Source organism: Podarcis gaigeae (assembly GCF_964106915.1).
Source record: "Podarcis gaigeae genome assembly, chromosome: 2".
Lineage (NCBI taxonomy): Eukaryota > Metazoa > Chordata > Lepidosauria > Squamata > Lacertidae > Podarcis > Podarcis gaigeae.
The window spans coordinates 124,631,024-124,657,131 of record NC_139679.1 but is presented as its reverse complement, the minus strand read 5'-3'; the positions used below and the strand labels follow the sequence as shown (position 1 = coordinate 124,657,131).

At 45.6% G+C, this 26,108-nt stretch overlaps 2 protein-coding genes across 7 annotated transcripts in view; both read left to right on the top strand.

The window, feature by feature from the left end:
• LOC310837272 (uncharacterized protein) overlaps positions 1-26,108 on the top strand; it is a 70,919-nt gene extending 44,811 nt beyond the window's left edge. For 3 of the 6 annotated variants that reach the window (XM_083723554.1, XM_083723546.1, XM_083723556.1), the window contains exons 2-4: positions 5,073-5,250; positions 5,383-5,509; positions 22,959-26,108. In XM_083723554.1, the coding sequence (XP_083579680.1) occupies positions 5,176-5,250; positions 5,383-5,509; positions 22,959-25,333 (2,577 nt within the window). In that variant the 5' untranslated portion in view covers positions 5,073-5,175 and the 3' untranslated portion in view covers positions 25,334-26,108. Of the gene's footprint in view, positions 1-1,963; positions 2,039-5,072; positions 5,251-5,382; positions 5,510-14,219; positions 14,391-14,524; positions 14,697-22,875 lie in introns of those variants that run through there. The other 3 variants (XM_083723555.1, XM_083723553.1, XM_083723557.1) reach the window with 3 other exon arrangements.
• LOC310837748 (uncharacterized protein) lies at positions 6,523-9,993 on the top strand. The gene is made up of 2 exons (XM_083724806.1): positions 6,523-6,596; positions 7,988-9,993. Exon 2 carries the CDS (start codon positions 8,101-8,103, stop codon positions 9,436-9,438), a length of 1,338 nt encoding a protein of 445 aa, XP_083580932.1. The 5' UTR covers positions 6,523-6,596; positions 7,988-8,100; the 3' UTR covers positions 9,439-9,993.

The window sequence follows — 26,108 nt, the reverse complement described above, 5'->3', positions numbered from 1 at the left end:
ACTTATTGGAGAGTAAAACTCCGAGGTGGCTCTCACCGGTGGAGGCCAAGGCACGTAAGAGACCCAACATGGAGGCCCACTGGCCTAAATATTGGGAAATAATTGAAAAAACTGGAGACAATTGGAGGTTGCTAAGTTTGGAGAAATTGAAAACTAAGGTACGAGATTGGTTGCACTATGCGCAAATTCAAGAGGTATTTAAAATAGATAAAAAAGTTGGATTCCAGGTGGAAAAATCGAAACTAGAGACTGAATTGTTAGAGCCAAAAAGTAAACTACTTTCGAGAATGTATAACTTGCTGCTTAAGTGGAATACACAGGATGAGACAGTCAAATCCGCTATGATAAAATGGGCTCAGGATGTGGGGCATAACATTATGTTTGTAGACTGGGAAAGGTTATGGAACACCGATTTGAAATTCACGGCATGTACTGCCTTGAAGGAAAATATTATGAAAATGGTATACCGGTGGTACATGACCCCAGTCAAGTTAGCCAAGATATATCATCTGTCTGACAACAAATGTTGGAAATGTGGAGAGGCGGAAGGGACATTCTTTCATCTCTGGTGGACCTGCCCGAAAGTGAAGGCCTTCTGGGAAATGATCCATAATGAACTAAAAAAGGTATTGAGATTTACCTTACCTAAAAAACCAGAGGCCTTCCTTCTGGGCATGGTGGACCAGAGAGTGCTTAAGAAGGACAGAACCTTTTTTATGTATGCTACCACAGCAGCAAGGATCCTGATTGCAAAATACTGGAAGACACAAGATTTACCCACGCTGGAGGAATGGCAATCGCAGTTGATGGACTATATGGAACTGGCTGAAATGACTGGCAGAATCCGAGACGCGGGAGAAGAAACAACTGAGGAGGATTGGGAAAAGTTTAAGGACTATTTGAAAAAACACTATAAGTTGTATGAATGTTAAAAAAAAAATGCACCTTTCAGGAAATTCTAGCTTCAGCAAATGTAAGTTATTGGAATGAAAATTAAGACACAAGAATTCAGAGGTAAAATAATGAAATAACTTTATTGTGTTTAATATAAAACATATAAGAATTGAGCGACAGTAAAATTGAAAATAGGGAACATGATAAAATGGAAGCTACAATAAGTTTTGAAATAAGTTAACAAATTGCTGATGCTTTATAAGACAGAGAACGCAGGGTTCAGAGGATGTGGGGAAGTCCTATAGGTTAGATGGAAAAAGAATATGGAAATTTGTTATTTATATCTCTCTTTCTTATAACCACTCTTTATTCTTTTTTCTGTATTTCTGTACTTTTAAAAAAGCAATAAAAAAATGTTTTTTTTTTTTTTAAAAAAGCGGATCAGTCATGCTGGCTAAAAGACCCAGAAGCTGTACGCCGGCTCCCTCGGCCAATAAAGCGAGATGAGCGTCACAACCCCAGAGTCTGAAGGCGGCCCTGTTCAGGGAAGTTTTTAATGTATGCTGTTGTATTTTTTTATATATTCGGTTGGAATCACTCCTGCAAATGTCATTTCATGTAATTTCATGAACCAATTTTCCTATCTCTATTCAAAGGGCCTCCACTGCAGATTTCCAAATGTAACAATTCACTGATAAATGTATCTCTCTACTGGCTCATTGGGAAAACTCTACAAAGTCATATAACACAGGCTAACTTTCTCCATCAGCTCCCTCCTTTTTTAAAAAGGTACCCAATGCGATGACACTGGAAAAGCCTTTAGGGTTGTCTTAAATTACTGCTCTAAACTCCTTTCCAGGACGAGAATTTTTAGAAATTCGGGGGGCGGGGGTCGCCCTTCGCTGCCTCTGCGGGGAATTGAACCTATGAATTTCTCACTTAATAAACGGGAATATAGGGCTTGCCGGCTGGGAAGGGGGGGCGGATCTTCTGCCCCTCCCCCTCCCTCTGGGTCAATGAGCTCCGCTTCCTAGAGAGGCAGGAAGGGAGTTTTATTGCGGGGGAGGGAAGAGGCTATTTGGAGGGGAGGGGTCTCCATCCTCATTCCCGGAAGAGAAGCGGACTTGGAGAAGAGAGGAAAGAGGTGCCGCATATTGGGGGGGGGGTATTTGGGGTGGGGGTGGGAGAAGGATTTGCTTTCCCTCCCCCTGAAACTACAAAGAGGGCAGCTGGGAAAGGAGGCGGGAGGATTGGGGGGGGGGGTGAAAGGAAAGCAGGGAGAGGCTCCGCCCTTTCTCTGTGGGGAGGAGGGGGCTTGATGCAGGCCATCCTGTTGCAAAGTGTGGTCCTCTCCCCCCAGGAGGGTTTGCATTGCAAGATCCTTTTCGAAGCGCAGAGATCAAAACAGGCTCCCATGGTGGGGGGAGGGGGGCGAAGACACTTGAGAGGAACCACAAAAGGGCGCCCCCCCCATGCACCCAAACTACAAAGGGATTTCCAGCTCCACCCTGTGCCTGTTGACTCAGAAGTCAGTCCTATTCCGTTCAAAGGGGGGGGGGCAGCCCCATTCCACCTTGTGATGCTCCTCTCTGACCTGCCCCCCTCAGAAATCTGCTGCTGAAGCCCCTGCCTCAGTGGGGCGGAGATCGGGAGGGCAAGCAGGGGAGGGGAAGTGGAAGCAGCTGGAGAACAGAGTCGCCTCTGGATTGGGGGAGATTTCGAAATGGGTGGGGGGTGAGAGATGGACAATGTCAAGGGGAATCGGCCTCCGGAGCTTCCTGAGGAAGAAAGAGGCTGATGTGAGAAGGAAGGGGGGTCCCCCCCCCAGCTCCCCTTTCAGAAATCCTAGTCTGGCCGTCTGAGGTTACATTGGCACAAAGGAAAGAGCCCTGTTGGGTTTCCCATGTTGGGGGAGCACTTGGGTGGTTGGTGTGCTGCTTTTGTGCCCCAAAACTGGAGGGAAAAGGCACATTTCCTGAAGCATGAAAAAGCACCTTGTCAGTTTTCCTCCTGCTTGGCAAGGGAAATGGGCCCATGGATGGCAGGATTTGAAAGTGATCAAGGTCTCAGGAGCCCTTTAAAAAGCTTCAAGGCAAAGACTGGCGGAATTAAAGAAATGCCCCCTCCCCAGCTGGACTTGAAGGACAGAGAGGGGAAGGAGATTAATCCCCCCCCAGCACAGATTTTGATGCTGTTTTGTTCCAAAAAGAGGCTTCTCAAGATATCCTCTTGGGTCTTTGTCGGGAAGGCGAATCAAAGCTCCCAGTTGTGGGAGATCTGGCCTGTCTTGCAGGATTGGCCCAGCGCAGAGGTGCTGAGGGACTTTTTCTGCTGGTTCTGCCAGCCTCACGCCTGCCTGGCCTCGTCCCCATCCAGTTTGCCAGTAGGGCCTTGCAATACTCTAAGGTAAAGGTAAAGGGACCCCTGACCATTAGGTCCAGTTGTGGACAACTCTGGGGTTGCAGCGCTCATCTCGCTTTACTGGCCGAGGGAGCCGGCGTAAAGCTTCTGGATCATGTGGCCAGCATGACTAAGCCGCTTCTGGCAAACCAGAGCAGTGCATGGAAACATTGTTTACCTTCCCGCCGGAGCAGTACCTATTTATCTACTTGCACTTTGACGTGCTTTCGAACTGCTAGGTTGGCAGGGTACTGTAGGTGCTCTAAAACCCACCACCTGGGCAATGCTCACACCAGAACTCTGCAGGGTGGGCCAGGATGACAGCCAGTTTAGTGTTTGGGACAGGGGTGGAGACCGTTCTCCAGCCTGAGGGCCTCATTTGCTCCCGAGCAGCCTTCCAGGGGCCACTTTCCATTGATGGAACGGGCCAGAGGATAGAGATGGTGGAGCTATGGAGCTGACTCTGAGCTTTGTCCAGGAGCTGCCTGCCTTCCAGGGATTTTTTCCACCCACTCAAAAGCCCCCCAGGAGGCAGCTGGGAAGCGTTGGAAAGAGGGTGTGAAGCTGGGGAAGTTCCTGAGGGCCAGAGAGAGAGGACTTGAGGGCCAATTTAGCCCCTGGGTATGAGGTTCCACACCCTGCAGTTCGGGTGCTGGGCTTCCACCAGGGAGACCCAGTCTCCCATCCCCATGCTCAGGAGGGATGCCCTGTGCCCAGTTTGGACCCCCTGATTATTTCTCCTCTTGTCCTTCCTCACAGTGTAGGGAAGATAAAAGGGGACACACAAACACACACACACACACACAAACAAACAAACAAACAAACAAACAAACACACACAGGTTCCTAAGAGGAAGGACTAGGGGGCCAGAAGCCACTGAACTTCATATCTCTGTCCCCTAAACTGCAATCCATGTTAGCGCATAGAGTGCTCTAAATATTTCCATCTGCTCCCCTTGGATGGAGCTTCTGCGCCCGGGTGCCCTCCAGGTGTTGGTTTTCTTCTGACTGCAAATTCTGCCCATAATTTAGGAATTGCCCTTATTTTATTTATTCTAAATGTAGCAAAAGGTCAGAAACTGGTTTCCTGGATGACTGTTCAGAGGAAAGGAAAAGCGACGTCTGCAGAGGTACTGACCGTAATGCTTTCTGCGAAGCTTCATTCAGAGTTTGGGATTTGATCCTAGAACAGGGGTCTGCAACCCGCGGCTCCGGAGCCGCATGTGGCTCTTTTACACCTTTGCCGCGGCTCCGGGGCGGATACTAGCGAGGGGAGGAGGCGCATTGTGCGCCCTGACACTCCCCACTGTGACGGGCGCTGTACTGGCTGTGATGTCGCATGGGGGCGGTGCGTGCGTTAGTCACGCACTGTCCCGACGTCACCTTCCCACCCGCTGTCAGATCGCGGCTCTGGAGATATATTTGTTTTAAATGTCGCAATGGTTTTGCGGCTCCCAGTTTTTTTTCTTCTTCGGAAATGGGTCCAAGTGGCTCTTTTTGTCTTAAAGGTTGCAGACCCCTGTCCTAGAACTTTACAAACCAAAGTTGAATGTCCCCTAAAAACTGAGGCAGCTTATAGTATTATAAAGTTCCTGTAGAAAGGATTACATCCTTCCAGTTCTTTGTAATTAGGATTTATGGGTATTAGTTTATTAGTACTGGTATTTGTAATTTGTAAATAAATCTGCCTTTCTGTGAACCACCCTGATACCTCCAGGTATAGGGCGGTATATAAATTCAATAATAATAATAATAATTTCTTCATTGTTCTCCTAAAAGAGCTGCTCCCTGCATTGAAGTGCATCTTGTCAACAGCTGAGAGAGTCCCAGAAGTGGCCCAGTTTACGCCTCCTCCTCCTCCGTCTTTTCCACTGGCAGTGCAATGGCCTCCGAGACCCCCTCTGAACAGTCTCTACTCAGAGGTGGAGTGGAAAGAGGAGCCAGGCAGCTTCCTCAGGTAGGGAAAGAGCAACGGGAGCAGGGAGGAGGGAAGAGGCACAGATGGGACAACCCAGCCTCCCTGTGTGTTGAGTGGGGATGATGGGGACCAAAGAGAAGCTCTGTTTTCCTCCTCTTCTTCTTCTTCCAGGCCCTCTTGACCTTTGAGGAGGTGGCTGTGTTTTTCACGGAGGAGGAGTGGGCTCTGCTGGATCCAGGCCAAAGAGCTCTGCACAAGGAAGTCATGGAGGAGAATTATGAGATGGTGGCCTCTCTAGGTAAGGGCAGATTTTTATTCCTCTTGGCTGTTAGACGTTGAAGGTGTGAATCTGCTGTTTGAGTCATTTATTCATGCCGTGTCTTCCTATTTGGCGACCCCTCATAGCTGAGTAAGATTGTCTTCCATCAACATTGTCTTAACGGTGTGTCCATAAGTGACTGTGGAGTCCAATTTTGGATCCATACATTCTTCCACAGTGGGGACATAGGTTTCTGGGCAAGAGTTAATCACAGCGAGGTTTTGCCAAATATGCTTTCCTCTTAGCTTTTCTCCCTTTCGTCCTGAGTTTGTGCTTCTTCAAAGTCCATGAAGCCTTTGGTAAAGGCTATTTTCCAGTGGGCACTCTTGCAGGCCAGTGTTTCCCAATTTTCTATGCCTATACTTCATTTTTTTAGATTAGCCTTCAGAATATCTCAAAACCACTTTAGTTGTCCACCTGTAATTCACTTTCCATTATTAAGTTGGGAATAGAGTAGTTGGGAATAATCAGGCATCTGAACAACATGAACAGTCCAACGAAGTTGATGTTGAAGATTGTAGTTTATAACAACACTGTACTTTTATCAGTAGGTAACTCTTCATAAGCTGATATTGTGGTATGAATTCCCCCAAAAAACCTAAAAAGGGAAAATCTACAAAGAGACTCACATTTGGTATGAGGTTTCCTGGTCCACATCATTTATTAGCTTTTAATGGGCCAGCAGATACTTTGTTGCCTCTGCTTCAAAAGTTTAATATTTTTATAGTCATATAAAGTAATATCTCTGGTTACAAACCGTCCTCCTTGCAAAAGCTTCGGCTTACAAGCTCTGCTAACCCAGAAGTAGGTCTCCTGGTTGCAAATTTTGCCCCAGGATGTGAGTGGAATCGCTCCATTAGCGAAAGTGTGCCTCAGGTTAAGAACGGTTTTGAGTTGAGAACGGACCTCCAGAAGAAATTAAGTTTGTAACCAGAGGTACCACTGTATTACCAATACATTACTAATGTTTTACTTATCCCTCATAGAGAGGCTCTGATACTCAAGTCTGAACTCAATTCGCTTGGAACTGAAAAATACAGGGATGTTGTCCTGGACCAATTGAGTGGTACATACTTCCACTTTGCTGTGAGACTGTAACTTTGTATGTCTCCTTTCAGTGTGTAGGAATATAAAACCGGTCTTGAAAGACCTACATTGGCTCCCAGTACGTTTCCGAGCACAATTCAAAGTATTGGTGCTGACCTTTAAAGCCCTAAATGGCCTTGGCCCAGTATACCTGAAGGAGCGTCTTCACCCCCATTGTTCTGCCCGAACGCTGAGGTCTAGCACCGAGGGCAGTTCTCTCATTGTGAGAAGCAAGGCTACAGGGAACCAGGCAGAGGGCCTTCTCGGTAGTGGCACCCGCCCTGTGGAACACCCTCCCATCAGATGTCAAAGAGATAAACAACTACCAGACTTTTAGAAGACATCTGAAGGCAGCCCTGTTCAGGGAAGTTTTAAATATGTGACATTTTAATGTATTTTTAATCTTTGTTGGAAGCCGCCCAGAATGGCTGGGAAAACACAGCCAGATGGGCAGGGTACAAATAAATTCTTCTTCTTCTTCTTCTTCTTCTTCTTCTTCTTCTTCTTCTTCTTCTTCAAAAGAGTCATTTGGATTAGAATGTAGGTGATGTGTACAGTAGGTTGGAATGTATCAGCAAGAAATTACAGATCATGGACGTTAGTTTCTGTTTCTCGCTGTGCAGCTGCTGCCAGTCACAGGACTGTGTTTACATTCCACAGAGTCCAGAGACTATTGGAAGTCTCACGGGAAGGGAGACGGGATGTGACGTTAGTGCTTTCCTGTTTCCTTTGTTCCTTTGTTTCAGTTGCTCTTCAGGATGTCTTTTCTGTTCTGCGTAGTTTAGAAATAAAACTCTTTAAAAATGTAGCTCATACGACCTCATCACTTCCACATGCTGTTTTGATGCTCTGCTGATTGAAGAATGTGCCTGGAGCCTTATCAAAGGCTCAGGTCATTAAACACGTCGTAGGTTATTTCAAAGGCTTGGTCGAACGGAGCTCCCAATAATGGAGGAAAGTGAAGACTGAATCCAGAGGTGCAGCATTTTCACAGGAGGGGGAAAGTGTCTCCCTCTGGATGTGGCTGCACTACAACTCCCATCATCCCTGGTCATTGGCCATCTTTGCTTGGGTTGAAGGTACTTAGAGTCCAACCACATCTGGAGGGCCATAGATGCCTCAACTCAGCATAGAAGGTTCTCTTGGTGCTCAGTGTTACATGGGAGTTGAAGGTAGAACTGGATACTAAGGGTTCTTGAAACTATTTTCAGATTTCCTTTCCTTTCCTAAAAATTTGGTACATAGTAGAGGGAGGAATGATGGAGGTGTTAAAATCAGAGAAGGTCTGATTGGTCTTGTTTTGTTTTAACTTCTCTGGTTTTCTTCCTTGAATACCTAACAATATTCTCTTTCTCTCCCACTTTAAACCAGGTGATGGAGAAGGCAATCAGAATTTTGAGGTGCCATCTGTAAAGTACTTCACTGCGAGTGAACACCTTAGCACACCTCTACAAACTAACACTGATGAGAAACCCTTTAAATGTATGGAGTGCGGAAAGAGCTTCAGTGAAAAGGGAAAACTTACCATACACCAACGAATTCACACAGGGGAGAAACCATTTAAATGTATGCAGTGTGGGAAGAACTTCAGACAGTCTTCACACCTTACCGTACATCAACGAACTCACACAGGGGAGAAACCATTTAAATGTATGGAGTGCGGGAAGTGCTTCAGTGAGAGTGGAAGTTTTACTCTACATCAACGAACTCATTCAGGGGAGAAACCATATAAATGTATTGAGTGTGGGAAGTGTTTCAGTGAAAGTAGAAAACTTACTGTACATCAACAAATTCACACAGGGGAGAAACCCTTTAATTGTACGGAATGCGGGAAAAGCTTCAGTCAGAGTGGAAGCCTTACTGTACATCAACAAATTCACAGAGAGGAAAAACCATTCAGATGTTTGGAGTGCGGAAAGAGCTTCAGTCAGAGTGGAAGCCTTACTATACATCAACGGAGTCACACAGGGGAGAAACCATTCAGATGTATGGAGTGTGGGAAATGCTTCAGTCAGTGTTCACACCTTACTAGACATCAGCGAACTCACACAGGGGAGAAACCATTTAAATGTATGGAGTGTGGGAAGGGCTTCAGTCACAATGGAATCCTTACTGTTCATTTACGAACTCACACAGGGGAGAAACCATTTAAATGTATGGAGTGTGGGCAGAGCTTCATTCACAATGGAATCCTTACTGTACATCAACGAACTCACACAGGGGAGAAACCATTTAAATGTATGGAGTGTGGAAAGACCTTCAGTCAGTGTTCACACCTTACTATACATCAACGAACTCACACTGGGGAGAAACCATTTAGATGTTTGGAGTGTGGGAAGGGCTTCAGTCACAATGGAATACTTACTGTACATCAACGAACTCACAAAGGGGAGAAACCATTTAAATGTATGGATTGTGGGAAGGGTTTCAGTGAGAGTGGAGCTCTTACAAGACATCAACAAACTCATACAGGCGAGAAACCATTTAGATGTATGGAGTGTGGAAAGAGCTTCAGACACACTTCACACCTTACTCTACATTTGCGAACTCACACAGGGGAGAAACCATTTAGATGTACAGAGTGTGGAAAGAGCTTCAGTCGGTGTTCACATCTTAATATACATCTACGAACACACACAGGGGAGAAACCATTTAAATGTATGCATTGTGGGAAGGGTTTCATTGAGAGTGGAGCTCTTACTAAACATCAACGAACTCACACAGGGGAGAAACCATTTAAATGTTTGGAGTGTGGGAAGTGCTTCAGTAAGAGTGTAACTCTTAGAAAACATCATCAAACTCACAGAGAATCAACTGTTTAAATGAAAGTGTTGAATATGTTTCACTTATAATGAAGTTCTTAATCAACACCTATGGACTCTCACAGGGGAGAACCCATTTAGATGTATGGAGTGTTCAAAGTTTTCCCCACAGAGTTCACTTTGTGCTTCATATCAACAATCTCAGATAGGGAAAATTCAATTGTAAATGCATGGAGTATATTTGATGTTCTGGTGTTTGTATGGAAAGTTGTACATATATGTATTAAAGCAATGAAGGTAGTGTCTCATAATAGTAAGTATAATGCTAAAGATAATGTACTGTTAGGGATGTGCAGAATGCGACTCTGGAGTGCTCATTGAGAGTAAACGTGCTGAGAGTGTTGATATTTGGTCTTTGCAGAGAGAATTGGGAATGGAAAGTTGTGAAAAGTGGAGTACGACAGTAGTGTTTAGGAAGCAGGATTGGCTCTGGAATCCTATAACTGAAGAGTTGAAAGGGACTCTTAAGGTCTTCTAGTCCAGTTCCCCGTTATAAGAACAGCAGCATAAAGCCCATTTTTATAATTGCAATAAAGGAACAATGAAAACACAAAATGACTGAAAAGTAATCATTAAACCTTGCTACATTGTTTATATTTTATAAATTCATTGTTTTACCATACCTTCTCATTTATGGCTACCTTAATGGCAAAGTGGACAAAATTCCATGGTGGCAGCCGGAATACAGGAGGTGTTCAGGGCAACAACCAATATGGGGAGGGAAGGTGGCACAGGGAAATGTGGCCATTGCCAGTGGTTTCAGGAGAGTCCTTTCCCTGCGGAGAAAGGAATCTGTGCCCAAGTAATTGGCTCATCTTTCAGAAATCGAGATGATCTGGCAGATCTGCAAATCTATTATGAAGCAGCCTGCCTGAGTTGGTTAAAAGAATGGATTACATTGGATATTGCAGACATCCTGGACCTAGAAGGCCATCATTTAAAATTTTGCTGGCATGCATGTTTATGTTATGGTGAGGTGAAAATTTACAAAAGATTTAGAAACCATATTGTAAGGAAGAATTTGTATAGTGTTTGGGAGAAATATAAAAGTCTGTTCAAAATTAAAACATGTTAACGGCTATCTCCTATTGAGGCTATTACAATACAGAAAGGTGATATGGATAGACAATGGGCAACTTACAGGGAATTGTAACTTACAGGCCCATCTTTCAGAAATCTGTAGAAAGAGCAGGCAGTATAGGAGGCTGAAAGCAGAGTTCATCTGGAGCTGCTCCTCCCTCTGCTGGCATTGAGCATTTACTCATGACATGACGCAGCCCCAGCAGGTCCTGGAAGCTGCCCACAGTTGGACTTCACCCCCAAACGCCCCCTCCTCCATCGCCTCCTGAGACAGACAGATGTCAACAGGGGTCTCTTTGCCTGCTGAGGATTCCACCTGGGACCTCCTGCAGGCAAAAGCATTGAATTCAATACCTTTTAAAATAAATCATTTATTCAAAATAAATACAGCTTTGTCCACTGCCATAATACCACAGAATGATCACTCCAATCCTCAATCCCAGATCATGGTCATGTTGGCTCCCCCAATACCTTCAATAGGAACCCAACTACCCAACTGCTTGGCTAGACATTTCCAATCATTATATCCCCTCCACAAATACCTCCGTGGTGATGATGTTGATGGTGATGGCATTAAAATATTGTGTTCTTCAATAAAGGGAGACCAGATTGTGTCAAAGGTATCTTTTTTGGAAATGCCTTTGATTTGACTCCGATGGCATGTGAGGCGTTCTGACAGAGCATGTACGCTCAACGCGTCAATCTCATTGTTTGCACGATGGATATTAGGGTCACAGGTGCCTCAGGCACCCTGCTCCAGCCCCTGGCAATGGTCCAGATGTTATTGATCCAAGCCCCTATTGGTTTTTTAGAGGTTTCCTTCCATCATTGGGCAATAACTAGTTTAGCTGCTGTGAACAGAAATTTATGAAATTTACCAAAATCATCACAATCACTCCGGCAAATGTCCCTACATCAACCAGTTTTCCTACCTCTATTCAAAGGGCCTCCACTGCAGATTTCCAAATGTAACAATTCACTGATACAGATGCTTCAGGTTACAGACTCCGCTAACCCAGAAATATTACCTCGGGTTAAGAACTTTGCTTCAGGATGAAAACAGAAATCGTGCGCCATTCCAACTTTGTTCTGTTCAGGAAAGGAATGGGCATCTTGGATGTGGGCAGAGGCAGCTATAATCCCTGGAATCTGATACCACGTACTCAGCAGCCTCCTTGCCTGGCCAATAATCGCTGGCATTCTGGCTCCTGTGTAGTAGCCAAATCAGAAACAGGGTAAACCCAACCACAGTTTTTTAAGGAACATGTACATCAGGCATGTTCAACAGATCTACCTGTCGATCGTGGGATGTGTAATAAATGTAAATCTGCCCGTATTCCCTTATGGGGAACACAAGAGCCCTTATAGAGTCCTTTGCAGGTTTTCCATCGATCGGATAAAATAACAGAGGCCAACCAGAGAATATTGAGAAGCAAAGCAGCTACTAAGCCTGGTCTTTATTCAACTGTTGCAACAGGGTGCTCCCCTCACACGCAGGAGAAGAAGGACAACACAGAACAAAGGTGTGTCTGCCCTTATATAGACATTTTAAATTGCAAGCCCTGGAGTCCAAGACCACCCCCAGAAACATCATACCTACATCACAGAAAGGGCGGTCTACAACAGAAATCTGAGTGCATTATTTACCTCTTGTCTGTCAGATTACCTGTTAATGCTTACTTGATTGGATACCCTGGGGAGCCTGGCCAGTCTTTTGTAATGACAAATACTTAGTTCCTGAGCCAGGTCACAGGCTCACCCTATTCATACACAGACATACCCTTAAGACAGGATTTGTGCTGCTCCAGACATGTGGTCCACACATCTATGTATGTGCTTGGTTGGTACATTTATGAATATTGTGTTTGTGTGTGTGTGTGTGTGTATCTACCTTAAAATTGTTATTTCAGACGTCATTGGTCAATCGCTGTCAATCACAAGACCTTTAGCGATCTGCGCGACCCACAAAAGAAAACAACGGAAAATGTCAGCGGGACCCTTAGCGATGGGCAAGACCAAAAAAAGAAAAACGTTCGCAACTGTTCCCAGCCCCCATACAAAATGCTCAACAAGTTTCGTCCCCCCCCCACAAAAAAAGCTCAACAACTAGCTCAACGTCAACGTTGCCTGTCAATGACAAAGGGTAGATCACAGCCAGAATTTTAACACTGCGAGTAGATTGCTTTTTCTTGGGAATTGGAGGTACCTAATGCTCATAATCACATACTTAATGGGAGTGAAGTCCAGGTCAAGGGAGGGATGGAGGCAAACCTTCTGCCAGAAGACCCTCTCCCAGGTTATGACATAGCTGTGATGTATATATGACGTATGTATAATGTTGCACTAAGGGTGTTGAATGTAAAAAGGGAAGCTTATAAAAAAGAGACCTTCTTGCTGCTGCTTCCATGTGGTGGGTTGAAGTCCTGCTGCAACAATAAAGATCCCGGGCGGAGACTTTTCAGAAATCGGGGTGGGGGGTGGGGGTGGGTCGTCTTTCACTGCCGCTGCAGGTAATCGAACCAATGAATTTCTCACTAAATAAACGGGAATGTAGAGCTTGCCGGCTGGGAAGGAAATTCATGTTTGCAGGGAGGGGGAAGGGGAGGTGGATCTCCTGCCCCTCCCCCTCCCTCTGGGTCAATGAGCTCCGCTTCCTAGAGAGGCAGGAAATTTGTTTTTCTTTTTTTGGGTGGGGAGAGGCTATTTGGAGGGGAGGGGTCTCCATCCTCATTCGCGGAAGAGAAGCGGGCTTGGAGAAGAGGAGAAAGAGGTACCGCATATTGGGGGGTTATTTTGGGAGGGGGGGGTGGGAGAAGGATTTGTTTTCCCTCTCCATGAATCTACAAAGAGGGCAACTGGGAAAGGAGGCGGGAGGATTTGGGGGGGGGAGAGAGAGAGAGAGAGAGAAAGAAAGCTGGGAGGGGATCCGCTCTTTCCCTGTGGGAATCCTGTTGCAAAGTGGGATCGCCCTCCCCCAACAGGGTTTGCATTGCAAGATCTTCTCTGAAGCGTAGAGATCAAACCAGGCTCCCATGGTGGGGGGAGGGGGGGCGAAGACACTTGAGACGAACCACAAAAGGGTGCCCCCCCCAGTGGAACTTAATTACAAAGGGATTTGCAGCCCCACCCCGTTCCTGTTGACTCAGCAGTCAGTCCTCCTCCGTTCAAAGGGGGGGGGCAGCCCCCATTCCACCTTGCGATGCTCCTCTCTGCTTAACACCCTCCATCTCCCTTCTCACTACTGCCCCACTGCTGCCCCACTCCTGCCCCCCAGGCTCTGTCTCCAGTGGCAGGAGAGGGCTGAGCTCCTCCAGGACCCTGATCTGCCCCCTTCCGAAATGTGCTGCTGAAGCCCCTCCCTCAGTGGGGCTCCTGGTAGAGTTGGTTCCATGGGGGAAGATATGGAGGGCAGGCAGCGGCTATTGTGAGGAGTTGGCAAAAGGAAACAAGGATTTGCTTCTTGGGAAGGGGGTGGCCCCCATGTCGGCAGAGGGGGGAACAATGGGGGAGGGTTTGCTGTCCTGTTTATGAGGCCCTGAAGCGGAGGGAAGAGGCACATTTTGGATTTTCACCTGCTGCTAAGCAAGGAAAATGGGTACATGAGTGGCAGGATTGAAATCTAATCAGGCAGGTTCAGATCTGTGCTGACGAGGGACCAGTTTTGACCCCCTGGTTATCTTTCACCCTGTCCTATCTCACAGAGTTGGGAAGATAAAAGCACAGCTCCTTTCTTTGAAGTAGAACTGCCAAAGTCCCAGAAGTGGCCAACTTTACGACTCCTCCGAATCGCCTCACCAATGGCCTCAGAGGCACCGTTTGGACCTTCTCTTCTTCAAGGTGGAGTGGAAAGAGGAACCAGGCAGCTTCTTCAGGTAGGGAAAGAGCATTGGGGAATCAGGTTGGAGGGAAGAGGCACAGATGGGACAACCCAGCTTCCCTCTGTGTTGAGTGGGGATGATGAGGATCTAAGAGAAGCTCTGTTTTCTTCCTCCTCCTCTTCTTCCAGGCCCTCTTGACCTTTGAGGAGGTGGCTGTGTTTTTCACGGAGGAGGAGTGGGCTCTGCTGGATCCAGGCCAAAGAGCTCTGCACAAGGAAGTCATGGAGGAGAATTATGAGATGGTGGCCTCTCTGGGTAAGGGCAGATTTGTAACCCTCTTGTCTGTTAGACGTTGGAGGTGTGAATCTCCTGTCTGAGCCATTTATTCACGCTGTGAAGAAACAACATATGAATAGGATTTGGCCAGTGGCCCATCTAGTCCAGCATCCTGTTCTCACACTGGCAAAGCCAGATGCCTGTGGGAAACCAGCAAGCAGGATTCGAACACAAGAGCACTCTTGCCTCCTGTTGTTTCCAGTATTTAGGAACACTGCTGTCTTCTGAGCGTGGAGGCATTGCAGAGCCATCACGGCGAGTGGCCAGCAATAGACTTCTCCATGTATCGTATTTTTCGCCCTATAGGGCGCACCTAGTTTTTTGGAGGGGAAATAAAGAAAAAAAATTATTCCCCCCCAGGCCTGAGCTTCCCCTGACCCCAGCCCCCAGAACAGGCTGCTGTCCGCAAGCCGTGGGATAGTGGATAGCCCATGGCTTGTGGAGAGCTGTGCGAAGCCTGAAGCCTGGGGAGTGCTGAGCTCAGCGCGTCCCAGGCTTCGGGATGCAGGCAGCTCTCCGCAAGCCGTGGGAGAGCTGCGCGAAGTCACGCAGCTCTCCCACGGCTTGCAGATGGCTTCCTGAAGCCTGCATTCGCCCCATAGGATGCACACACATTTCCCCTTCATTTTTGGAGGGGAAAAAGTGCGTCCTATAGGGCGAAAAATACGGTATTTGGGACATCATTGCTCCCTGTGGGATCAAGTTCCCTAGTTTAACTATGTGCTTTGTGAAGAAGGCTAATCTTTTATTTGTGCTTAGTAAATAATAATAATAATAAGAAGAAGAAGAAGAAGAAGAAGAAGAAGAATTTTATTATTTCTACCCCACCCATGTGTCTGGGTTTCCCCAGCCACTCTGGGCGGCTTCCAACAAAATTAAAAGCATAATAAAGCATCAAACATTAAAAATATCCCTAAACAGGGCTGCCTTCAGATGTCTTCTAAAAGTGGGGTAATTGTTTATTTCTTTGACATCTGATGAGAAGGCGTTCCACAGGGCGGGCACCACTACCAAGAAGGCCCTCTGCCTGGTGCCTTGTAACCTCACTTCTCGCAGGGAGGGAACCTCCAGAAGGCCCTTGGAGGTGGACCATTGCTGAACAATGGGGTGGAGATGCTCCTTCAGGTATACTGGGCCAAGGCCATTTAGGACTTTAAACATCAGCCCCAACACTTTGAATTGTGCTCGGAAACGTACAGGGAACCATTGTAGGTCTTTCAGGACCAGTGTTATGTGGTCTCGGCTGCCACTCCCTGTCACCAGTCTAGCTGCCACATTCTGGATTAGTTGCAGTTTCCGGGTCATCTTCAAAGGAAGCCCCACATAGAGCGTGTTGCAGTAGTCCAAGCTGGAGTTAACTAGAGCATGCACCACTCTGGCGAGACAGTCTGCGGGCCAGTAAGGTCTCAGCCTGCGTACCAGATGAAGCTGGTAGGCAGCTGCCCTGGACACAGAGTTGACCTGTACCTCCATGGACAGTTGTGAGTCCAAAATAACTCCCAGGCTCCACACCTGCTCCTTCAGAGGTACAGTTACCCCATTCAGGAGCAGGGAGTCCCCCACACCCGCTCTCTCCCTGTCCCCCAAAAGAGTACTTCTGTCTTGTCAGGATTCAACCTCAATCTGTTAGCCGCCATCCATCCTCCAACCGCCTCCTGGCACTCACACAGGACCTTCACTGCCCTCACTGGTTCTGATTTAAAAGAGAGGTAGAGCTGGGTATCATCTGCATACTGATGAACACCCAGCCCAACTCCCCTGATGATCTCTCCCAGCGGCTTCATATAGATATTAAAAAGCATGGGGGAGAGGATGGAACCCTGAGGCTCCCCTAACAGCACTTTCTGGACACAGCCCAGAAGGAAGGAGCGGAACCACTGTATAATAGTTCCGAGCTCCCCTAGACATTCCTCAAGGTTGTCATGATCAATGGTATCAAAAGCCGCTGAGAGATCCAGCAGAACTAGGAAACAGCTTTCACCTTTGTCCCAAGCCCGCTGATGATCATGGTCAGCATCCTTCAGGCATGCCTGGAGTTGTTTTGCAACCACCCGTTCAATCACCTTGCCCAAGAATGGAAGATTTGAGACTGGGCGATAGTTGGCAATACTGGCCAGGTCTAAAGATTTTTTTTTTAAGAAGCGGTTTAATAACCGCCTCTTTCAGCAGGTCTGGAAGACATCCTCACTGAAGGAAGAGTGGCTGGGGAAGCCCAGCCAGATGGGCGGGGTATAAATAATAAATTATTATTATTATTAGCATTAGCATTAGCATTATTAGCATTCACCCCCCCCCCCGCAGAGCCCATTGCCCAGCCCCTCCCAGCTCGCTTTTATGAGCCAGGATGGGCAAGGATGAAGGAGACAGGTGGTCGGTTGCACTCGTCCAGATCCTCAGAGGTAACAGATTGAAACTGATCCCATGAAACATGACTAGACTGGCCCTGCTTCCATGGTGGAGTCTACCTCCTTCCAAATCTGAGCGACTTTATCTGCAAAAAACTTTGCAAAATCATTGCAGGAGATCTTGGGGCCCTTATCGGACCCCGATGGCGTAGGTGGTTCCGTTAAATTATGAGCCTCCTGCTGTTTGCTGCAGATTCAATAGAGGTGGCGAAGAAGGTCCTCTTCGCCGTCGCTATCGCCACTTGGTAGGCTCGACATTGAGCTGTAACCTGTGTCCGGTCTTATTCAGAATGAGTTTTCCGCCACCGGCGCTGTAGCCGTCTCAGCGATTGTTTCATTGCCCTCAGCTCCAGGGAGCTCCATGCAATCGGAGAGGGCACTTCGGAGCCAGACAGTCAATAGCCCTGGTTAACTCTGCATTCCAGCGGGCCACCAGGGAATCAGCTGAAAGGGCATCAACGTGGCATAAAACATTCCCTACCACTCTCTGGAAACCAGTTGGATCCATTAAATAGCAGGGGCGGACCATCTGAATCGGTCCCACCTCCCTGCAGAGGGGAAGGGTCGGGGAGAAGTCCAGTTGCACCAGGAAGTGATCTGTCCATGTCACTTCTTTTGTTTCGCTTTTACCTAGTGTCAGATCACCCACATCGCTAGAAGTGAACACCAGGTCCAAGGCATGTCTGTGACTATGAGTCGGGCCAAACTTATTCAGGGGCCATGGAGGCCATGCTTTCCACGAAGTCCTGAGTGACCCCATGTAAGGTCGTGTCGGCATGGATGTTAAAATCCTCTAGGACGACCAAGCTAGGTGTCTCCAGGAGGACATCCACCACGACCTGAAGCAGCTCGGACAGGGAATCCTTGGTGCAGTGGGGAGGTCGGTACACCAAAAGGAATCCTGTACCGCCCCTATTGCCCAACTTCCAGAACATACACTCAGAAAACTGGGTCTTCCCAATAGGATGCCTGGTGCAAGCTAATGACTGCCTAAAAAATCACTGCAACCCCTCCTCCCCCGCCACCACCTGTATGACCTGGGTTGCTGTGTGTAAGAGAAACCTGGTGGACAAGCAGCAGCAAGCACAGACCGATCTGCTTCATCCAACCAAGTCTCAAGCCAGATCAAGTCATAGATGGCAGTGGTCTTATTAATCAGTGACCTAGCATTGCACAGCAGCACCTGTCAGGCCTGGTCGTTGTCCTCTTCAGATCACCACACAAACGCTTCTTGTTCTTTTATAACTTTTTTATTGTGTATTAACAAAATAATCTTATAAACAGTTCTTAACTATTATTCCTCAGAGTCACTTCTTTCAGATACCTTCTGAGCTCTGCTTCTCCGTGACCAGCCACCCTCAAAATGGTGCCGGCGCCTTTCCCTTCGTTTTCCCGCTCTTTTTTCTAACCTCCTGGCTAGAGCTGGCTTGTATCTCCCCTCCTCCGAATCTGAGCTAGAACCTAACCCTTGCCTTTCTTGTGAACAGCCGGTCTCTCCCTGTTGTTCCTCTTGCTCCCTTTTATTAGATTCACTGCTCTCCTTCCCCCCTTGGGGAATGCTTTCTCCCTCTGATAAACTGGAAACTTCTAACTCTTCCCTGACAGCACCTTCAGGTCATATGGGTCTCTGTTGCTGATTCCAGTATCCTTCTGGTCAAGACCAGACCCAGAGGCAGAAATAGTATTCAAACAATGACTAAACCTGCCTACTCAGTAATGACATGGTCTAAGACATTACCTGGAGGAGACAGGAGAAAATGGACTGCAGAAATCTAGCAGTTTCAGAAGAGAGGGAAGGTGGAGAAAGTGTGTCCCTCCAGATGTTGCTCCACCGTAACTCCTATCATCCTGGCCATTGGACGTTCTGCTTGGGTTGAAGCTAGTTTGAGTTCAGCCACATCTGGAAGACTATAGGTGCCCCACCCCAGCATAGAAGGTTTCTCTCGGTGCTCAGTATTACATGGGAGTTCAAGGTGGAACTGGATACTAAGAGATATCATCTATCTCTATCTAAATCTTATTTACCATTTTCATTTTTACACTTGAAACAATAACAATGCTTCCAATGCAAAACACATAATTGACATTGACTCCCCTTCCTCTCCTTCCATGGTTCATTTTGTTAATTTATTTTCCACTACATATTCTAATTTTCCCCATATCTTATTTTATCTCAGTTTTATATCCCAGTATTCTTACTGCTGAATTCATTCTTTTACTATTATCTTTTTAATGTGTTTACAGTAAGTTTCCAAAATAATCTACAAAGCATTTCCAATCTTCATTTTTAAAATTATTTTTAATTTTAATTTATATACAGTACAACAATTATTTTGCCTAGTTTTAACATTTTCAATTTCAACTCCCTTCCATCTCGATTTATGCAGTTCCTTACATTTATTGTCTTCCTTTCCTGCATACTCCAAATTGTCTTAACTTATTCTTTTATTCATCTATTCTCATATATCTCTCATATATATATTTTAAGCTGCAGATTTTTACAATAATCCTGCCAATGTCTTCATCTGTTTACAGTTTGTGAATACTCAATAAACCATTTCCATTCCTTTCTAAAAAGTTTGCTATCTTGATTTCTTATTCTTCTGGTAAGTTTCACCATTTCTGCATACTCCATTATTTTCTGTATGCAATGTTCTTTCGTTGGGACCCCTTCATCCTTCCATTTTTGGACAAATAACAGTCTTGCAGCTGTAGACATATACGTAAATAAATTTCTATACTGTTTGGGTAGTTCTAATCCTATAATTCCCAGGAGAAAAGCTTCTGGGTTTTTTAAAGGAAAGATATTTTAAACATCTTTTTCAGTCATTATGTATCATTTCCCAGTAAGCTTTAACCTTATTACAAGACCACCACATGTGCAAAAGGTGCCTTCTTTCTCTTTACATTTCCAACATTTATTTGACATTAATTTATACATTTTTGCCAAGCTACTAGGTGTTAACTGCCATCTATATAGCATTTTCATATAATTTTCTCTTAAACCATAACATGCTGTAAATTTTATATTCGTATTCCATAATCTTTACCATGCTTCCATATCTATATTATGACCAGTATCTATTGCCCAGTGTATCATTGAAGATTTCACTTGCTCATTCTTTGTCTCCCATTCCAATAACATTGTGTACATTTTAGACATCACTTTAACATTACAACTTAACATGTCTCTCTCTAATTGTGATGGTTGTTCCCTAAACCCCCGCTTCATATCCTTTTAAAATATTTAATTCAAATGATGATATTGTAACCATGTTGTTAACATTCCTGGTAAATCCTTCAACTCTTTTACTGTATTTTTCGCCCTATAAGACGCACTTTTCCTCCTCCAAAAATGAAGGGGAAATGTGTGTGCGTCTTATGGGGCGAATGCAGGCTCCTTGGCTTCAGCGATAGCAACACGAAGCCTCCAAAGCCTGCGCCCTGGAGGCTTCGCGTTGCTTCCGCTGAAGCCAGGAGAGTCTGCTCTTTGAGGCTGGCGGTAGGGAAAGCAGCGCTTCCCCCATCGCCAGCCCCAGAGGATGGGGGGCAGCAGGAAGGCGCACAATGCCTTCCCGCTACTCCCCAACGTGCCTTTGAGGCTGGCGGTGGGGAAAGCAGCGCTTCCCCCATCGCCAGCCCCAGAGGATGGGGGGCAGCAGGAAGGCGCACAATGCCTTCCCGCTACTCCCCAACGTGCCTTTGAGGCTGGCGGTGGGGAAAGCAGCGCTTCCCCCATCGCCAGCCCCAAAGGATGGGGGGCAGCAGGAAGGCGCGCAATGCCTTCCCGCTACTCCCCAACCTGCCTTCGAGGCTGGCGGTGGGGAAAGCAGCGCTTCCCCCATTGCCAGCCCCAGAGGATGGGGGGCAGCAGGAAGGCCTGCGACGCCTTCCCGCTACTCTCCAACCCGGCTTTGAGGCTGGCGGTGGGGAAAGCAGCGCTTCCCCCAACGCCAGCCCCAGAGGATGGGGGGCAGCAGGAAGGCCTGCGACGCCTTCCCGCTACTCTCCAACCCGGCTTTGAGGCTGACGGTAGGGAAAGCAGCGCTTCCCCCATCGCCAGCCCCAGAGGGTGGGGGGCAGCAGGAAGGCATGTGACGCCTTCCCGCTACTCTCCAACCTTCCTGTGGGCTTTTGCGGGAGATGGGGGAATTCCCCCACCTCCCACAAAAGCCGTGTGCTCTTTAAAGGGGCTCCGCGACTTCTGCTGGCTTTTCTACGAGGGGGGGAATTCCCCCACCTCCTAGAAAAGCCTGCAGGAGCTGCACACCCTTTAAAGAGCGCGCCGCTGTTGGGGGCTTTTCCCCGAGGAGGGAGAAGGGACTGACTGGCCGTTTCCTCCACCTCCCACAAAAGCAGGGAGAAGGTCTTGGAGTAGCGCACAGGCTGCGTGCAGCCTGTCCACTGCTCCCAGAGCTGCGGGGGGGGGGGGGGAATCATATTTTTTTACTCGATTTCCCCCCCTGAAAACTAGGTGCATCCTATGGGCCGGTGCGTCCTATAGGGCGAAAAATACGGTAATTTAAATTCTCATCCTCTCTTAATAAATTTCTGTAAGTTGCCCAATTTCCCATCATATTTTTCTTTTTCTCCACTATGGCTTCCAAAGGTGAAAGCCAAAGTGGTGTTTTAGTTCCCAGTAAATTTTTATATAAGTTCCATATTCTATACAATTTTTTCCTAATTCTATGGTTTGTAAAGCCTTTATGTACTTTCACCATTTCAATACCACAGATAAGCTTCATAATATCATATCCGGCAGGGAGAAACCTCCTCTATCTTTCAGTTCTATCAGTATTTTATATTTTATTCTTGTTTTCCCCCCTTGCCAGGTATATTTAGAAATATTTTTTTGCCATTTTTGAAGCAATCTGCCTTGCAGATCATCAGCATTTCCAATCTTCTTCAAATACTATTTTATCTTGATCTCTTATTCTATTTGTCAATCTTCCCATTTCTATACATTCTATTAATTCATCTGCCATTCCTCCTTCGTTGGCATCCTCCTTCCACTTCTGACCATACACCATACATGCTGCTGTAGTTGCATATATAAAAAGAGATCTGTGATCCCTAGATATACTTGCATCTATTATCCCTAAAAGAAAAGCTTCTGGGGTTTTAACAAAGGTCCTCTTAAACATTTTTTTCAGCTCATTAAATATCATTTCCCATAAGTTCTTAACCATTTTGCATGTTGACCACATATGATGAAAAGTAACTACTTTCCCCTTACATTTCCAGCAGATATCTGATTCAGTCTTGTACATTTTAGCTAATTTACTCGGTGTCAGATACCACCTATATATCATTTTCATAAAATTCTCCTTCAGTGTGCAACATGCTGTAAATCTAAAATCTTTTCCCACATTTCTTCCAAGCTCTCACCTCCATATTATGACCTATATCTCTTGCCCAGCCATTATTATAATCTTAACCAAATAATCAAATAACTTCTCCTTAAATACCTGGTTTTTCCCCTCATTTGGTGCAAAGATTCTCACCTAGAACATTTTTTCTCCATCAACAATTGCCTGTATCCTGATAATTCTTCTTGGTCATCTTTAAATAATTGTTATGGGTTCAAACCATGTTCTATATGCATTACCACACTTCTCTTTTGAGTTTTTCTGAGATTATAAACTCTTCAACAAATATCTTGTTTACTAATACTCTGCTGTGTCGACTTGCAACATGTGTCTCCTGCACTAAGAGATAATTTTCTGGGATTATTTCTTTTCCTAAAAATGTGGTACATAGGAGAGGAGAGATTGTTGGAGGTGTTGCTGTGTGTTAAGTTTTCTTGTTCTCTGTGTTAGGTTCTCTTGTTCTGTTCCTTGAAATCCTAACAGTATTCTCTTTCTCTCCTACTTTAAACCAGGTGATGGAGAAGGCAATCAGAATTTTGAGGGGCCATCTGTAAAGTACTACAGTGTGAGTGAACACCTTAGCACACATCTACAAACTAACGCAGGGGAGAAACCCTTTAAATGTATGGAGTGTGGAAAGAGTTTCAGTGAAAGAGGAAAACTTACCGTACATCAACGAATTCACACTGGGGAGAAACCATATAGATGTATGGAGTGTGGGAAGAGCTTCAGTCAGTGTTCACACCTTACTATACATCAACGAATTCACACTGGGGAGAAACCATTTAAATGTATGGAGTGTGGAAAGAGCTTCAGTGAGAGTGGAAAACTTACTGTACATCAACGAACTCACACAGGAGAGAAACCCTTTAAATGTATGGAGTGTGGGAAGAGCTTCAGTGTAAGTGGAAAGCTTACTATACACCAACGAACTCACACAGGAGAGAAACCCTTTAAATGTATGGAGTGTGGAAAGAGCTTCAGTCAGTGTTCACAGCTTACTATACATCAACGAACTCACACAGGGGAGAAACCATTTAGATGCATGGAGTGTGGAAAGAGCTTCAGTGTAAGTGGAAAACTTACTGAACATCAACAAACCCACACAGGGGAGAAACCATTTAGATGTATGGAGTGTGGAAAGTGCTTCACTTGCAGTGGGAGCCTTACTGTACACCAACTAACTCACAAAGGGGAGAAACCATTTAAATGTACGGTGTGTGGAAGGTTCCTCAGTAGTAGGGGAGCACTTAAAAAACATCACTTAACTCACACAACAGATAAACCATTTAAATGTATGGAGTGTGGAAAGAGCTTCAGTGAAAGTTCACAATTTGCCATACATCTACGAACTCACACAGGGGAGAAACCCTTTAAATGTTTGGAATGTGGAAACAGCTTCAGTACAAGTTCACAGCTTACTATACATCAGCGAACTCACACAGGGGAGAAACCTTTTAAATGTATGGAATGTGGAAAGCGCTTCATTGAAAGCGGAAAACTTACTGTACACCAACGAATTCACACAGGGGAGAAACCATTTAGATGTGTGGTGTGTGGAAAGAGTCTCAGTAGTAGTGGAGCACTTACAAAACATCAACTAATTCATGCAGGGGAGAAACCATTTAAATGTATGGAGTGTGGAAAGCGTTTCAGTGAAAGTTCACAACTGATCATACATCTTCGAATTCACTCGGGAGATAAACCCTTTAAATGTATGGAGTGTGGAAAGAGCTTCAGTCGGAAAGGAGTCCTTATTGTACATCAACGAACCCATATGGGGGAAAAACCATATAAATGTGTGGAGTGTGAGAAGAGCTTCAGTTGTTGTGAAAATCTTAATTTACATCAACGAACTCACACGGGGGAGAAACCCTTTAAATGCATACATTGTGGAAACAGCTTCAGTAATAGTGGAAACCTTACAAGACATCAACGAACTCACACAGGAGAGAAACCCTTTAAATGTATGGAGTGTAGAAAGTGCTTCAGTAATAGTGGAGCACTTACAAAACATCAACTAACTCATACAGGGGAGAAACCCTTTAAATGTATGGAGTGTGGAAAGAGCTTCAGTGAAAGGGGGAAGCTTACTGTACATCTACGAATTCACACAGGGGAGAGACCCTTTAAATGTATGGAGTGTGGAAAGAGTTTCAGTGAAAGTGGGAAACTTACTGTACATCAACGAACTCACACAGGGGAGAAACCATTCAGATGTCTGGTATGTGGAAAGTGCTTCAGTCGGAATGGAATCCTTACTGTACATCAACAAACTCATGTACGGGAGAAATCATTTAAATGCATGGAGTGTGAAAAGAGCTTCACTAAAGGTTCACAACTGATCATACACCTACGCACTCACACAGGGGAGAAACCCTTTAAATGTTTGGAGTGTGAAAAGAGTTTCACTTGTAGAGGAAGCCTTACTGTACATCAACGAACACACAGAGGGGAGAAACCATATAAATGTTTGGAGTGTGGAAAGAGTTTCAGCCGAAGTGGGCATTTTAGAATCCATCAGCGAACTCACACAGGGGAGAAACCATTTAAATGTATGGAGTGTGGGAAGAGCTTCATTGAGAGTGGAGCTCTTACAAGACATCAACGAACTCACACAGGGGAGAAACCATTTAAATGTATGGAATGTGGGAAGAGTTTCAGAGAAAGGGGCAAACTTACAATACATCAACAAATTCACACTGAGGAGAAACTGTTTAAATGTTTGGAGTGTGGAGAGAGTTTTAGTCAAAATGGACATTTTATAAGACATCAACAAACTCACACAGGGGAGATACCATTTAAATGTATAGAGTGTGAGATGTGCTTCAATGAGAGTGGAGCACTTACAAAACATCAAGAAGCTCATAGAGGAGAAACCATGTAAATTGAAGGAGTGTGGACTGTGCTTCTGTTAAGGTCATCTACATACTCTCACAGGGGAAAACCCATTTAGATGTTTAGAGTGTGTCTTGTGTTTTCTTAGTTCTTCACATCAACAAGCTTATATCAATTGTAAATGCATGGAGTGTTGTTGGTGTTCTGGTTTTTTTATGGAAAGTTGTAGACACATGTATTAAAGTAATGAAGGTAGCTTCTCCCAGTAGTAAGTATAATGAAAGATATGATGTACTCTTAGGGATGTGTAAAGTGTGAATCTGGAGTGCTGTTGGTGAGTGATGACTGGGCAATAATAGGCCCTTTAGCAGCAAACAAATTTAGTCCTCATTTTGTACTGGAAAATCCTCTTCCAGAACAGGGTGCATTTTCTAATTTGTGAATCCTTTCCTGATTGGCAACATTCACTGCCTAGGACCTGTTACAGAAATGTTAGTGATTTTGTATTAACTTTTAAACAAGGGAAGGCCAATCCTGTTCCAATAGCAGCAGTCACCACATAGTCATTCCTCCCTCTTTTGTATGTGTGAAAAACCTCTTCATACACAAAACTCAGACAAATTTTGGCTGTTCTGTCCTGGTTGCTCTGCAGTTCATAAGCCTGAACTTTTATTTTCTTCAAGGCGTACGAATCAATATGGCTGACTTGACCCAACAACCCTTCCCCCCCCCCCACGCAAACGAAACTCCCCGCAGCCTACTTAAGACAACCAACCATGACCTGGGCCACCCCACCTCTCTCACCGCCAATGAAAACTTAAAAA

Bases quoted from the DNA above. Each gene is read 5' to 3' on its own strand.
- LOC310837748 (XM_083724806.1), top strand. From the start codon at position 8,101: ATGGAGTGCGGAAAGAGCTTCAGTGAAAAGGGAAAACTTACCATACAC.